This window comes from Geotrypetes seraphini, chromosome 10 (assembly GCF_902459505.1).
Source record: "Geotrypetes seraphini chromosome 10, aGeoSer1.1, whole genome shotgun sequence".
Classification (NCBI taxonomy): domain Eukaryota; kingdom Metazoa; phylum Chordata; class Amphibia; order Gymnophiona; family Dermophiidae; genus Geotrypetes; species Geotrypetes seraphini.
The window spans coordinates 62,991,707-63,007,959 of record NC_047093.1 but is presented as its reverse complement, the minus strand read 5'-3'; the positions used below and the strand labels follow the sequence as shown (position 1 = coordinate 63,007,959).

The 16,253-nt window shown below is 41.1% G+C and overlaps 1 protein-coding gene across 1 annotated transcript in view; it reads right to left on the bottom strand.

Annotated features, from left to right (window-relative positions):
* Positions 1-5,154: 5,154 nt before the first annotated feature.
* Positions 5,155-16,253, bottom strand: part of QSOX2 (quiescin sulfhydryl oxidase 2) — a 122,601-nt gene continuing 111,502 nt past the window's right edge. The window contains exons 11-13 of the mRNA XM_033961110.1: positions 15,473-15,623; positions 10,606-10,794; positions 5,155-9,539 (exon numbers count right to left, since the gene is read on the bottom strand). Of these exons, the coding sequence (XP_033817001.1) occupies positions 9,010-9,539; positions 10,606-10,794; positions 15,473-15,623 (870 nt within the window). The 3' untranslated portion in view covers positions 5,155-9,009. The remainder of the gene's footprint in view (positions 9,540-10,605; positions 10,795-15,472; positions 15,624-16,253) is intronic.

The following is a 16,253-nucleotide window of genomic DNA, read 5'->3' as shown; positions in this document are numbered from 1 at the left end:
TTACCCAATACTTCTTTCCTAAGCCATACTAAGTCAGACCAATAGTCTAAATAGTGTCTGGCAGATTCTCAAAGAGTAGCAAGATTTCATGCTACTGATCCCATGAAGTAGTGATTTTCCTTATGTACCAATAGTAGATTATGGACTTGTCCTGTTAAAGTTGCAATAGTTCATATCTTGGCCTTTCTTTGAGATGGGTTATATAGAATATGAGCATTAGCATCAGTGTACCCATGTTTAAAAAAAAAGCTTGGAAAAGTTCCTGCAGGAAGATATTCTTTGGTGAGTATTTGATTCTTGGTATGACAAGAGAAAACTATCACATATGTTTAGAAGTGGAACATCCCTAGCCTTAAGTAGTGTAGTTCACTCCTCTTTCCCTATGTATCACTAATTAATTGTGTACATCGATTGTATGTTTACCTGTATAAATTGTTTTATTTTGTCCCCCCCCAAAAAAAAACTTTTATTGTTATACGCATTGAAAACATTTGATATTGCGTTTATATCAAAATTTTAATAAACTTGAAACTTATAGTAATCATCTCCTCCGAACAAACACATTTTAACCTCCATCATTCAAGAGTCAAGCCATAAGACATAATGGAACATCTGGCTCTGAGAGGATCCTGAAAAAGGCAGCCCTTCTCCTGCAGGAAAACAACAGCTGGCTGATCTTGAAATGGATTAGGCCCCAAAACAACAGTCTTCTTGGCCAATTTAGAACTACTAAAATCACATAACCAGAATAAGCAGAAATCTTTTGAAGAATACAATCCAACACTGGAATCAAATACAACTGCTTCCTCAAAGCATTTGGGCCTTTCAATTGGGCTTTCTCTAACTGAAAAAACATAGAACTTTGATCTTGGATTTGGTTGCCATAAAATTGGGAATCAGTGTACCCCGCCACTCTTAAAGCAAAAGCTGTGGGAGAGAGTTATCATTCTTTCTAATCTATAAATTGTTTGCTGAGAAAATCTGCTTGTTCTGTATTCCAAAACACAAACACTCCAAAAACCTGCCAGAGAAACTTAAGAAAGAAACCCACCGAGAGGCAGAATAGATCACAAGGTTCTAAGAGTGGCTTCACTTGTGCTTCACTGCTTAGAGAAGGGCCATGACTTTTCTGATTTATCATGATTTGTGTTGGAACAGCTACCGGATGATTTCTCATCTCACTCTTGAAGAACAGTTCTGGATTTTCAATTTACAGGCGGTGCAGCCATATGGACTAAATGACAGCACTGAATGGCATACTATAGTATGACAGGTCCCACCTCTCTCTTTTTGATTGGCTGGTTCTTTGCGTGACGTCTCTGGTGTCGTCTTTTTAGCGCGATCTTGCGCCCCACTCTGTTAGCTTCAGTGATTTTTTACAATTATGGGTTCCTGAAAAAGGGATTTTGTGATCCCGAAACCAGGCTTGGTTGGACCTGGTATTCAGCGGCATCTCACCGTGGTCGCCACTGTTTTGACAACTTTACAAGAACATCTTAAGCTAAGTAGGTTTTTGATTCCTGTTGTGGGAGTTGGCTGGGGAGGTTCTTAGAGTGGCTTAATTGACCTCACTTGTGTTCACTTGTTGGTTGGTGATTCATTTTTCACAATTTTGATTTATTACACACAAGGAGGTACCCTATGATGGTGTGTGGGCAGGGGCTTGTTGGTCCCTGTCCTGTTATGTGAAGCGTTGGAGTATATCTCCCCTCGCTGCCCAATCACAGAGGGTACTCCATTTAAATTAAATTATATTTATATTATCCACGTTATTTAGCGTTGTGTTCACAGTTTTTTGGTCATTTAGTCGCCACTCTTAGAACCTTGTGATCTATTCTGCCTCTTGTTCTGTATTCCAGCAATATGAGTTGCTGAAAGAGTTGGAAATCACTTCATTGCCCATTAGAGCGGCAGGGATACTGCCATTTTTAGTGCTTCCCAGTTGATGTAAGCTACACTGTTGCGCTGTCAGAGAAAACTTCATAGTTGTTCTGCCTGATGGTGCAGTCAAACTGCAGTGAACTCCAGTCTATTCATATAGCAGGACTTCTCAATTTGAGACCATGTTCCCTATGTCATTTGTCCCTGGTAGTGAGCTCCTCACCCAAACAAGCTGGCCTCTTATTAAGCTTCTGATTTCTGATGACTCTGTAGAAGGATGCACCACCTGTGCTGTGAATGATAGCACAGGAAACAGGAGTGAGTGGGCATTCCTCCTGCCTCCACCCTCTCATGTGGAGGGTGGGAGATCAGGGCCTAATGCTGACAACCTTTTTTCTTTTAAAATGTCACTCTTCCTGGGCTGAGCCAAATCACTGCTCAGGCACCAGCAGGAAAGATGACACTTCAATGGGCTGCAGATTACTTCCACAATTTTAATGCAACAAAAATATCTAATCTAAACCTTTGTTTTATATACCACATCATCCCTGCAAAAGAGAGCTCAATGTGGTTTACATTAAGACTTTATACAGTATATTACTTTAAAATTTGTATGAATTATACTATATATATATATAAAAAAACTAATCCAAAATAGCAGAAAACAAGAAAGTTTCAATCTTTTTTGAAAGATTTGATAGGTAGTGCATGACTGCAGACTGATGGGTAATTCATTCCATAAAGTGGAAAATAGAAAAAAAGTAAGAGCAAAAGACTTGACTCCTTGACTTAACACTTTTAAACGATGGAAAGATCTACGCCCACTTTGTTGTTGCAGACCTAAAGGCAATGTTACAATTGAGTCACCTAATTGTCTATAAAATTTTAAAAACTAGACAAGCACATTTGACTGAATATGAAGCCAATGTAGTGATCTCAAGAAGGGCATGACACGTTGAAATTTATTTTTGTTAAATCAGCTGAGCTGCAGTATTCTGTATCAGTTGCAAACCTTTTAAATTATCTCTACTAATACTACAATAAACTGTATTACAATAGTCCAACTGAGCTGAACAAGCATAACAAAATGATGTTGATAAAATAGAGCTTATATCGATGTCAGGTGACAAACTTAGAAAACATTCTCTAACTACATTATTTATCTGTTGACTAAAGATAACCTAGGATCTAGTGTAATACCCAATATTCTTCATGATTTTTCAATGCACAAGGAGTTTTAAAAAATATGGAGAAATTAGAAAATTAGCAGGTAAGAACCTTTTTTAGTCTCTCCAGACGGGCACAGAACGGATGGGTTTACGCTCCCTTGACAGCAAGTAGAGACTGAGACATTGACTTTTGGCTACAGTACAAGTGGGCTATGCAATCCCATCTACAATCAGTCTGACGACTAGCTAAGCAGAAATGAACTAGGCTAATAACACTCACATGGAGAAGACAAAGGGAAATGTCTGAATCGGACTGGAACACATTGTTGTATACTGATTAGAACAAGAACCTTCCAGCAATGCCCCAGTTTGCCAGCTAAATCAGCTGAACAAAGTTCTGCTGTTCTTAATATACTCCTCAACAACCAAGACAACAAAAAACAGCAGGAAAAAAAAAAGTAACTTCACGAGAAAACACCAAACAAAACAACAGGGAGGGGTCTGTGCCAGTCTGGATGGACTAAAAGAAACAAAATTAGCAGGTAAGAACCCAATTTTTCCTTCTTTATCGTCCCTTCAGACCAGCAAAGAATGGATGGGATGCACCAAAGCAGTATCCATCATGGGTGGTACCCCTGAAAGCCCGCCACACGAACACTCACCAAACACCGTGTCCTGACGCACCTGAACATCCACATGATAGTGGCGAACAAAGGAATGGAGAGAAGACTAAACCACAGCTTTACAGATATCCACCGGAAGCACAAGCGAACTCTCAGCCCAAGAGTTTCAAGTTTATTTAGGTCTTGATATACCGCTTTTATGTGCAAAGCAGTTTATATTTTATACAAAGTATTAAAAAACATTAAAAATATAAAATAGAGGGGAACAAAGAGGCCACCTGACCCCTGACTGTAATGAGCTTTGAGAAATTCCGAAACAGGTTTCTTTTGAAGAAGATACGACGAAGTGATAGCCTCCTTGATCCAACGTGCAATGGTAGCCTTAGAAGCACCATTCCACTTACGAGGACCCGCGAGAAGAACAAAAAGACTATCTGACTGACGGAACTCCTGGGTCCACTGAACATAAATGCGGAGGACTCTACAGACATCCAATTTGCGCAATTGTTTCTGCTCCATAGAGTCCTCCCAACTACCCAAGACCGGGAGGACCACGGACTGGTTGACATGAAAAGGCGAAACTACCTTCAGAAGAAAGAAGGGAACTGGCCGCAGCATGACCCACACCTTAGAAAACTCCAGGAATGGCGGCCTACAAGAGAAGGCCTGCAGTTCGGAAACACATCTCACGGAAGTAATGGCCACCAGGAAGACCACCTTAAGAGTAATGTCCTTCATCGTGCAGGAACCGAGAGGCTCAAAATGTGGACGAACAAGCATAGAAAGAACTAGAGTGAAATCCCAGGCTGGTACAGATGGACATACCAGATGGCAGAGCAATTTTGCCACCCGCAAGAAATGAATCACATCTGGAGAAGAGGCCAAATGCTGACATAGTGATGGGAGAGGAATGAGGTAGAGATTCATGGGGAAGAGAGGGAGAAATGTTGGATGTAATTGTGAAGAGGTAACAGTGGGACATATGGAAAAGGATGCAAGAGGGAGGAATGTTGGACATGGTGGAGGGGGAAATGTAGGGAGAAATGTGGCATGGTGCTAGAGTGATAGAAGGAGACTGGTGGGGAGGGAAAAAGATGCTGCACAGGGGAAGAGAGATGAGAGAGGGTGAAATGCTGGATATGGCAAAACAGGGGGTGGGAGAGAGGAACCCTGGATCCTTCTCTCTCCATCCCCAGTCCCTTTGCAACAAGGGAGGGAATGTAAGAAAGAGAGATGGTGGACAGTGAGAGAGAGGGAGACAAGTTGCACATAGGGGTAGAGAAGAAAAAATGCTGTGCAGGGAAAAAGAGGGATATTGATCCAGAACAGAAGGGAGAGAAGATGCAATGGGAGGGTGGGAAAAAAGGGAGAAATGCTGGAATATGGTAGAAGGAACCAATGGACAGAAATCGAACAATTTGCAGAACACAGGAAAGCAAAAAACAAAAACTGGAACTTGATGGAAAAATAAAATTTCTAGATAAAGGTAATAAATGGAATTTATTGACTGAAATACGTTAGCTTTGGGAAATATATATAAGAGATGTCTTTGTATTGTGTTCAACAGAAAAGGAAATGCATTTCTGTTTTTAGTTCTCCAGTGTCAAAGTATTTGCCGACTCTTGCTGTAGCTGTTGGGGATCCCCAAGCACTGCTGAGGACCTCCTAAAAAGGTGACTGGAATTAGAGAATGAAACAGTAACAGAATTCATCATCATTCCCATTCCAGCAGGAAACCAACCCCATGTCATGAATGGGCACAACCACTGACCCTCAAGCCTTGCATTAAAGAATGCTGGTGTAGAAGGACTCAGGTTGAGAGAGACACTAAAGAATGATATGGGATGGTTTGCCAAGGGGACGGGAATGGTGATGAATTCTGTCACAATGCCATTCTCTAGCTGGAGCTCCCTTCTTATCAAGCGTAGCAGTTCCTGGCATCCATGAGCCACTGAGGTGCCAGCATCTGTGGGTTAGGGATGTCGCTGCTACCTGCCAAGCTTGGTAAAAGGGATTTTTGGGCACCTTCAGAGGAAGTCTTCAGTTAATATGGCTTGAGTTGATCAGTTGGAGTTTTTATATTTTATATTTACATTAGAGGCTCTGGCAAAGACCCATTTACAAAGTATGTGCTCTTCCCAATATTTTCAAATTAATAAAGTGTCTTTGCTTATCTCTAAATTGGTCTCTACCAGAGCCTCTAATTCAATAGCATAATTAAATCAATTAGCTACTTCTAAAGTTTATGAGGACAGGCAAGGACAAATTCTATTTCTATCCCCACGTTCTCTACTCTGAGCGAGCAAATATGACCCAGTGCCACAGGAATGACAGCTTCCATATGTCACTGATTGCATCTTGCTTGTCCATGAAGAAGCCTAAAATATACATCGTAGGGTAGGATTAAAAGAGCACACAGATTTATCCAGAGTATCTACAAGGATACAAAATAAATAGCGTTTAGTCCAATTGTGTTAAATTTCTGGAAATAAATGGACTTTTTCATTAATTTTCTGGATATAAATCATTCTATTTCACTCTAAAAACAAAATAAGATATCTAAGGGCTCCTTTTACTAAGGTGCACTAGCGTTTTTAGTGCCTCGCTGACGATTAGTGCGTGCAAACCCCACGCTAAATGAAAAATACTAACGCAAGCTCTATGGAGGCGTTAGTGTCTAGCGCGTGCAGCATGCGCTAAAACCACTAGCGCACCTTAGTAAAAGGAGCCCTAAGTAAAAGCATTTCCAGAAAACACAAATAAAAGCTGTTTCAAAGAGCTGTGCTGCAACCTGCACTCTTGTGACTCTTGGAATAAACCATCAACACTTTTGTACTTGTAAATAAAATCTCAAATAACAGACATCAAAAATCTTCAAGTCTTAATTATAGTTGCCCTAGCATCAGATTCCATTTCCTGTATACAGAACACAATATTGTGTAGCAAAAATAAAATTTCAAATGACAGACATCAAAAATCTTCAAGTCTGAAGTACACCTGCCCAAAGCACCAGATCCTGCATTACAAAACACAGTATCGTGTAGCTGACATTATAGCTTGTGTTCAGTTTGTATCCCCTCTTTTTTTTTTCATTGGCTGGGTGAAGGCACAGTCAGTATGGTTCTCAAAATTCTAGAGAGTTTATCATAGATTTAGTGAAATTTCTTATTTGACTGAAGTTTTGCAATTTCATAAATGTGGTTAACAATACCACACATTTTTGCATCCAATACAAATCACATTTTTATATTTGGAAGCAAGTAATAACTATTTATGTTAACTAGCACAGCAACATTTGGAAATTTCTAGAAGGGACCAGAAAGACTTTCTGAAGGCTCATATCAGGCAAGCTGGCACTGTATCAAAGATAAATCAAAACACAAAAAAAAGACAATACAAAAGAAACTATTTTTGTTTCCTATCTGGCATCATGAATGGCTGGACAGGAAAAGGACTGCACACTGCAGCATCAGCAAAGAAGTATACAATGATCTCTATAAGCACATAAGTCACTTATTAAAAGATACTCCAGGTGGCACATGTAGGAGGAGATGAAGCGACAGAACTTACTCTCAATATTCATAAAGCCAGGAACACAACTCTTGCAATCCTTGCCTCCCCTAAATGAAAAATATTCCCCTCCCAATAGATTTATCCAAATTCACTGCTTTTGTTCTTCAAAGGTCAGAAGAGGCTAACAACCAAACTGTAAAAGTCGACAACATATCTGTGCAGTGAAAGCAGACATTTGATCCTGGTCCCACTGAATAGCGCCTGCCTCATTACTGTATTACAATACAAGGCTATGTCAAGAGCTGCATTTACCAGCACTTAGGAAAGAAACCCCCTAAATTGGCAATATGTCTGGTGAAGACAACCGGGCACTGTGGCATGAAATCCGAAATTAGTAATGGGGACTGTTGCCTGGAGACAGTTAGGATTCCAAGCATAAGATGAGCTATGTTCAAATGCCTGAAGGCCTTGATTAAAGACCACCTCTCCTCCAAAATATAAACACTAAGCACTGTGGGTTGCTTATTTAACCTATCTCAGGAGAACAGTCATTGTCATTTACCAAATAAATCTCAAATTCTCTGACTGGCCCTCTTTTGTTTGCAAAGATCTACCTGAATGTGTTTTCAAAGCTGCTGCTTTGCTTTATTCTTGGAACTGAACAATAGTAGCAAATCAGAAGAAAGCCATCACATGATTAGGGATCACCCAAATAGGACTACACACTATTCAGAGTGTGTGAGTGGGTTGGGGGGGGGGGAGAAAATTGTGAGATGTCTAATAAGAATTTACTCTTGAGCTTTGTGGCCAGGCTTCATATGGCCATCACAAAACTCATCCGAGAGTTATGAGTGATCAAATGAAGCAAAAATAAAATCTTAATCATGTATATTGACATTTGCAGATAACATACTTGATAAATTCTTGCTTTTCAAAATCAATACAAAAAAAATTCACCACCCATAAACTCAGGTGCAGAACCACTTCTCCAGTCAGTCCATTTATCCTTGACAACTAGGCTCAGAGTCTAAATACATATGTCTTATCTTAAAATTAAATTCTTCTGAAATCCTAGTTTTTGGAAAACAGTAAAAATTAAAGCTCTAAAAAGAAGAGGTTAGAAAAGTCAGTTTCAGTGGAAATCTATAAATACAATCCTACAAACATATTTAGTCATTTCTGCTCATGATGCTGTAAGTTAACCAGACTGAATAGACACAAATGTATAAAACTAATATACTACTACTATGAGAGTGAAAATAATTTCTTAACTACATTAGTTTGCATTTTTCACCAAAATATGAAAACCAAAGTGGTTGATTAAAAAAAAAAAATGAAATGCATGACTTTTAACCACTTGCACTAGAAGTCCTAAAAATGTTTGATGTCAGCCAATGGAAAGGCAGCTTTCAAAATTTGATAACATCACACTGTACTCTACTATCCCTGAGATTCAATTCAACTGAGCTAGTCTGCATCCCGACTGTAAATAGAAAAGGGATAATTAATATCAGTAGAACATAGAAAGGGTGCGTTATATGTCAGGGGCACTGCAAGAAACTAGCAGAATGGTTCAAAGTTATGGGGGGGAGGGAAAGATATTGTAAGGCAAGATTTTAGGAAATTAGACTAAAAAATATTAATGCTGTGTCTGATGTGGAGATGCTACCAACCCTCCCCCCCCCCCCAACAACAACAAACCCCTCACATAATGCTTGTGAGTTTCAAAAACAAATTTTGAAGGGAAGTGGAGGAGGAAAAGGTGGAGGAGGAATCCAAAATACCTGATCTCTGCTCTCAGAGAAAGTTTAAACACCCCATCCCTACACATATGGTCGATTATATCGTATTTTCCACCGTCTTGACCTCATTCGAAAAAAGAAGAACATAACCATTAAAAACAATGCTGATGAGACATACATGACCACACATAGGCTCATGTCTATGTGTGAGAACCCAATGCCCAGAAAGGAAAGGGGCTGCTTCATCTCACTGTGTACATCAACTAATTCTGGTCTCTTTTCTTGAATCAATTTGTCCAAAATGTTTGGTTTAACAGCAGCTGCAAATTTTGAGTGCTGGAGGCCCTTCTCTGGCCTGTGTTCACCAGATTTCTTGGCTTGACTCTGGTCCGACTCATTGTTCTCCACTGCTTGCTGTTGCGTTTCATCACCAGTGGCACTGGCATCCAGAAAGTGCTGGGAAATGTTTTCACCAGTATAATAACGCTTCAAGAAGGCCAGCACCTCTGCTTCATTCCAGTTGTGCAGTCCTTTTTCTTCATGGCACCTAGGACAAAGGTCAGGGGATGGCCACTGGATTTTAGGAAACTTTGAATCTTCACTGTTAGCACCTAATTAATAGAACATAATGATTAATATGCAGAAACTAATGTTTTCTGGTACCATTATGATTTTTCCATCTTGTTTATAAGACCTGTCTTCTTGCTCACGTGACTGGATGCACCCAAAAGTACACCCCTCAATGGCAATAACGTGCTACCGGACCAAACTGTCTTTTCAAATGCTGCTCATGGCAGCTTTTAATCCAGGCTACAAATCCATAATGATTGAGGATGACAGGAATGGCTGGGCCACAGGGATATATTAGAGGACCTATGAAATTGATCTCATAATCTACATTTAAAGCTTTACCTGCACTAGTGCACAGTACTGTTTGTAAGCACCAATTAATAACTGGCACAATCAGATGCAACAGACCTTGAGATATCTACTAAAGAGAAAGAACTAATAAGATGGGCTAAGTTGTTCTTTGAGCTCTGAATGAACGCTAATACCGAAATCTGTTTTTCACCATGGAGCTTCAGGGATATTCAAAGGCACTTACCACTCTGTTTCTATAGATACCAGGAATAACTGTCCCAATTTTGCTTATTCCTATGTTTCCAAAATGTGCCTTGTTTCTGCAGCTAGCCAAATTTAATACTTGCAAAAACAATGTAATCTGTTTCCAGCGAAAACCCTCAAAGTATCTACATTCAAAGACACATTGGTCATAATCATTCTTGTCTAATCTAAACAGAATAGCAGCTGAAAACTATTTTACAGCATACATTTCAATTAAATCTGGGAAGACTTCCAAGCTAAACCAAAGGAATACATGACACATTGGTATTTATGCTAGCTATTCAAGGTACCTGTGTAAGGTTGTAATAAAAACCCTGAACATTCCTCACAGTGAAAAAATTAAGCCTTTCCGCTCAAATCTCAGATTTGTTTTCACAGAACCAAGTTCAAATAAGCAGTTTATGCTCTCGTATAAATAAGCAAGCTGCAAAAAAAAAGGATTAAAATAGAAAATTAACTATAGAACAAGTTCTCAGGGCAAAAGTCAATGTAGGTTTTGTTTTTTTTTGGGGGGTAGGTATAAATTATGAGGCTGCCTCTTGAAAATCATACCTGCAAGTCTTTTGTTCACGATGTTGTGCTTTTTCCAGAGCCAAAGGACAGCTTGATCCAGGGTTTCCACTGAATTCATAGAGTCTTTTGCCATCTCTTCGAAGTGTTGTGCACACTCCCTGCACCCAAAAAAGTGCTGGATATACTTTCTCACAACTTGCAAGATGACTTGAGGGTTGTCTTCCAAGCCTGAAAAGAGAATACAGATCCTATTTAGTAAAACAATATAGCCATAAATATGACTAAAGTTCCAGGACTCAAAATGTCAAAAATGGGCAAATTGTCATGTCCATAAGCAGTATGAAAATTTACATTTGAACTTCTGTAACTTGATTTCTTAACATAAAAGATGAGGTTTGGACTGTTGTATTACACATTGTTTGCTCTAATAGAATTTATTAAAACCTCTTATTATTTCTGGAGATTTTTGTCGGTCACAAATAAGGGAAAATAACCTGGGGTGGAATTCCATAGAGAAGGGGTGGTAACTGAAAATATACTAAGACGTATAAACACAGTTGCTAAGATCGTGCAGGTCACCTTGGGCCAATTCTGAAACAGCGATTAATGCTCAAACAAGTTTGCATGCAAATGATTTTTACCAAGGTTTGCTGCTGTGAGACATGCACAAAGCCAGTTTGGGGAATACCGAACAGCTGAGTGGCAGAGGAAGCCTAAAAGCAGCCTCTTGCCACTCAACTGTTAGGGTTTTTTTCTTTTTTATTATTGGCATCAATGTGCATGTGTTACACACACAGATCCCCAGAACCAAAATAGAGGCAAGAGAGATGCCCACTCCCTCCTGCCGCCGCGAAACACCTCCCAAACCACCCAAATGTCCCCCCCCCCTTGCACTTCAATAAAAATTAGTGGGAGGGATGCCCACTCCCTCCTGTTGCCATGAACTCCCTGTGATGAACTGACCTCCCCACGACCCCTCCCATTCCTCCTTTTATCAAAAATCAGCAGAAGGAATGCCCCCTGCCCTCCTCCCCCCCATATACCCCCGTACCTCTAAATTACAATGACAGCAGGAGGGATGCCCAGTCCCTTCTGCTCACAGGCCCGCTACTCCAAAATGGCGAGCCTTCCCCTTTCCTGTGTATCCCGGGTTACAGAGGGAGGATCCTAAGGCCCTGATTGGATCAGATTCCTAAGGCCTCAACCCTGCTTGGTCTTAGGTATCTGAGCTAATCAGGGCCTTAGGATCCTCCCTCTCTATCCCGGGATACACAGGGCAGGGCCTAAGGATCTGAGCCAATTAGGGCCTTAGGCCCCTCCCCATGTATCCCAGGATGCACCGGGAAGGGGAAGGCCTGCCATTTTGGAGTGGCAGGCCTGTGAGCTGGAAGGACTGGGCATCCCTCCTGTCATTGTAATTTAGAGGTACGGGGAAGGTTCGGGGAGCCACGGGGCATCCGGTGGTAGGAGGAAGTAAGCATCCCTCCTGCTGATATTTTGTAAAGGGAAGGGGTGGGGGGAGGCTTGAAGGGGGCATGGCAGCAGGAGGGAGTGGGCTTCTCTCCTGCTGATTTTTATTGAAGTGTAAGGGGAGGGGGGCGGGGAGCAGTTCAGCTACTGCAGGGTGGGGTTGGGAGGCGGTGACAGGAGTGGGCATCTCTCCTGCCTCTATTTTGGTTCCGGGGGTCATCGGGGGCGGGGGGTTTCAACTTTTTTTTAATGTGCCAGATATTGTGTGTGCATTACACACACACACACAATATATCTGTACCCATAGGGAAAAAAAATGACAAAACAGGCTGACCTGTCAATAACACAGCTAGTTTACCCAGAGGTAGACCTGTTGGTTTTTTCAGGTTGGTATTACCAATCTGATTCTGGCATGCAATGTTAGGTCATCGATCAGATGGCTGGTTTTAATATTAGTGACTTCATTTGAATAGTAATGAGGTCGTTTGCATGCCAGAATCGAAGAATGTACAACCGCACGGAAAACCACGCAGTAAGCCGTTTTCAGAACTGGGTCAGCAAATTCTGTCGGTCACTAAACCAAAGTGGTTTAGCGATGACTGGTATACAATCGGAGAGTTTTGTGCCCTCTGTCAGAAAGATGCAGCCAGATTAAAGGAAAGAAATTAACAGCTATGACTAAACTTCACCATAAATTTGGCCCCAGAAATTCCTGAAATCTGAGTTCATAAGGCTTTTATTCTTATGATACTCTTATGAAATATTTGATGAAGAGTTGCACTCTGCTTCTATTTTGTGCTCTGCTGACCATTACATTGCTATACCACCATGGTCTTGGCACCCATATCACACAAGGCCTAAAGCAAAGGTTTTTCCACCTCCTGATTTCCCTTATTACTACATGTATGTGTCACACTGAATGGCTTCTGATCTATAAGCAAAATGAAGTACCGCATCTTAAATTCAGAGGAGGAAAACAAGAAAAAAACCATTCTGAACCAAATTCTCCCTGCCAGGCTCTGTACCCTGTCCCACTGCACTGTCCTGTAACCTGCCCACCAGTACCTTTTTAAATTCCCCCTCCCTTTTTTATGGTACATTTTTTATTGGTTTCCAAAATAAATTACAAACAGGGCATAGCCCAAAACAGAAACAAGTCCCAAACAAAACTGGAACAATAATCAAGAATACCACAGCATGAACCCCCACCCCCTCCTAGAGAAGGAAGCAACCTCCAGTATGCAGAACAATAAAACAAAAATTAAAAACAAACTTTTTTAACCCCCGTCCCTTTTTAAAACACCCCTGTCCTGTCCGGTAGAGAAGATATAAATTTTTAACACCCGCCCCCCACCCCAGTTGAGCCTTTTAAAAACACTCCCAGTACCTTTTAACCCTCGTCTCTTTTTAAAAACACCCCTGTCCCGTCCCTTGCGAAGATATAAATTTATAACACCCCCCCTCCAGTTAGACCTTTTAAAAAGGAATGAGGGTTAAAAAAGGTACTGGGGGTGTTTTTAAAACTCCCCCCACCCAGTCCCGTCCCTCTTCAAATCTCCCCCATTGCCTGGTGGTCTAGTGGTGCATCGACTGGCAGGCGTGAGCCCTCCTCCTGCTGCCTGGGCCCGCGCCACCTCTTCCAGTCCTGTTACACACCTCCTTAAGCTTCTCCCATTGCCTGGTGGTCCAGCGGTGTCAGCGCCACCCTCTGAATGTTGTTTCAGCATCGGCCGGCAGGAGCGAGCTTTCCGCCCGCCTGGGCCAGTGCCGCCCTCAGAATGGTGCCTTCAGTTCTCGCAAGAGGAGAGACTAGCGAGAACTGAAGGCACCATTCGGAGGGCAGCACTGGCCCAGGCAGGCTGGCGGGCGGAAAGCTTGCGCCTGCCGGTCGACACTGAAAGCACCATTCAGAAGGCGGCGCTGACACTCCTGGACCACCAGGCAATGAGATATGGAACAGGAAGGGAAGAGTCAGCACGGGCCCAGGCAGGCGGACGGAAGGCTCGCGCCTGCTGGTCGATGCACCGCTGCATCACCAGGCAATGGGGAAGATTTGAAGAGGGACGGAACTAGGCAGGGGGTGTTTTAAAAAAGGACGAGGATTAAAAAAGGTACTGGGGGTGTTTTTAAAAGGCTTGACCGGGGGTGGAGGGGTATTAATAATTTATAATCTTCGCTGCATAAGACGCACCGAAATTTCCACCCACATTTGAGTAGAAAAAAAGTATCTTATGGAGCGAAAAATACGATAATTTAAAAACTTGTGTTTATTTATATTCCCTTTGTCTAATATTAACATTTTGTTTAAGGATCAGAAGCCATTCAGTGCGACATATATAATAGAGAAAATCAGGAGGGGGGACAGCTTTCATATCACTTATTTTTAAACTGGCCTTTATTTAAAATATAAAAGGAAAATTTTCTGAACACTTTAGGCTATTTATTTCAACAATAACAACAACCAAAGCCAAAGTAAATATAGATATGGTTCATGAAAAATCTCTGTATGGAACGTTTTTCAGGACATTATTCTTTAAAAACAGAGATACCATTCATAGAAAAGTTTTCTCTCAGGTTGTGAATATTTGGAAAATTGATTTCATACAACCGTGTAAATTTTGTTTTTTTTAAATTTTATTTTGGTGGGAGCAGGCTGTGACAATATCACTGGGGAACAAACATTTTGTCCTGTGTCAAACAATCTACAGTCTTAAAAGCGACATACGTGGGGTATTTGGCCTTGCAGGTCTAAACCATTAACAGCAGAACCATGTAGACCAGGGGTACCCAAAGTCCCTCCTTGAGGGCCGAATCTAGTCGGGTTTTCAGGATTTCCCCAATGAATATGCATAAGATCTATGTGCATGCACTGCTTTAAATGCATATTCATTGGGGAAATCCTGAAAACCCGACTGGATTCGGCCCTCAAGGAGGGACTTTGGGGACCCCTGATGTAGACAATCATAGCCAGAACAAAAAGTCAGTGTCCTTTAACCAACTGGAGAGTGCAAACTATACCACTCTTAGAGGGACTCATTTACCAAAGTATAAAGCCCTTGGCCTTCTTTACTAGCTTGCGTTAAAAAGTTAACATGGGATTTAAAATGAACACACCACTAATATGGAATGAGAATGGGAAAAGGCAGAAACTGCACCTTACAGGTAAACATACAGTATGTTGTTACACATTAACATCGATGACACTTAATGCCACCAAAGGAAGTATCTGCAATAAACAATGTACAATAACCATATGGGAAGATACTAGGCATACCCCCTTATCAGATAATGAAGAGGCTTTACAGTTACCATGTATTAAGGGTATAAACTGCAAAATTAATACAGCAAATTAAAAAGGAATCTTTAGTTCCCAGATTCCTCATATCTGGGGGCTCCTCACTAAAGGCAAAATTCACAACATATGTTAGTTCCTTACCTGTCTTGATTAAAGCTTCTGGTCGAATTGCTGCCTGGACAGTCAGACTATGAAACAATTTCCAGAGAGCACAAGTATAACCTCTCAGCTCAGGTCTACTGCCCTGACACCCAACCCAGTGTATACGATTAGTAAGAAATATTCCAGATATCTAAAAAAAACAACAGAAAACCAAAACAACCAGAATACACAAAAAGATATGAGAGGGCACAATTCTTACTTTCCCTTAGTGTCCAATATATCTAACACATCCTGGTTCTAACATTCACTTGGACATCATTTTGCAGTTTATTATTTTTCCTACGGAGTGTCTGTCCCTGTGGTGAGGAACTAATAGCCAAATGTTGAGTTTATATGGAAAAGGAAAGATACTGGAATGCATCAGAACTCAGATTGCCGCATCAAGGCATAGCAAAGCCCAAAATACCAACAGGAAGGTTTTTGTTTTATTCTTTTTTGAGAGTATCAATACTGTGTTTATACCCTCCTGCCCTCTTTTCTTCGTTCTCTGGACTTATTGCTTTGAGAGAAGATGTCTTCATGCTTAGGATATTAAGCACATGCTTAACTCATTTCTCTCTAGCACAAGCTACACTGGCTTACTCTCCTCCTTGGCACATGATCTATCATAGTACAGTATTACTAGCTGGCTCTACTTATTTCTGAAAAGGCTGAGCCAGTCCAGGTTTTACCCCACTATACTCATAGCCCTACTTTCTCCTATGAAGGCAGGGCTGCAAATCTAAGTTCACACAGAATTGACATAAAGTCCAGGACTTGA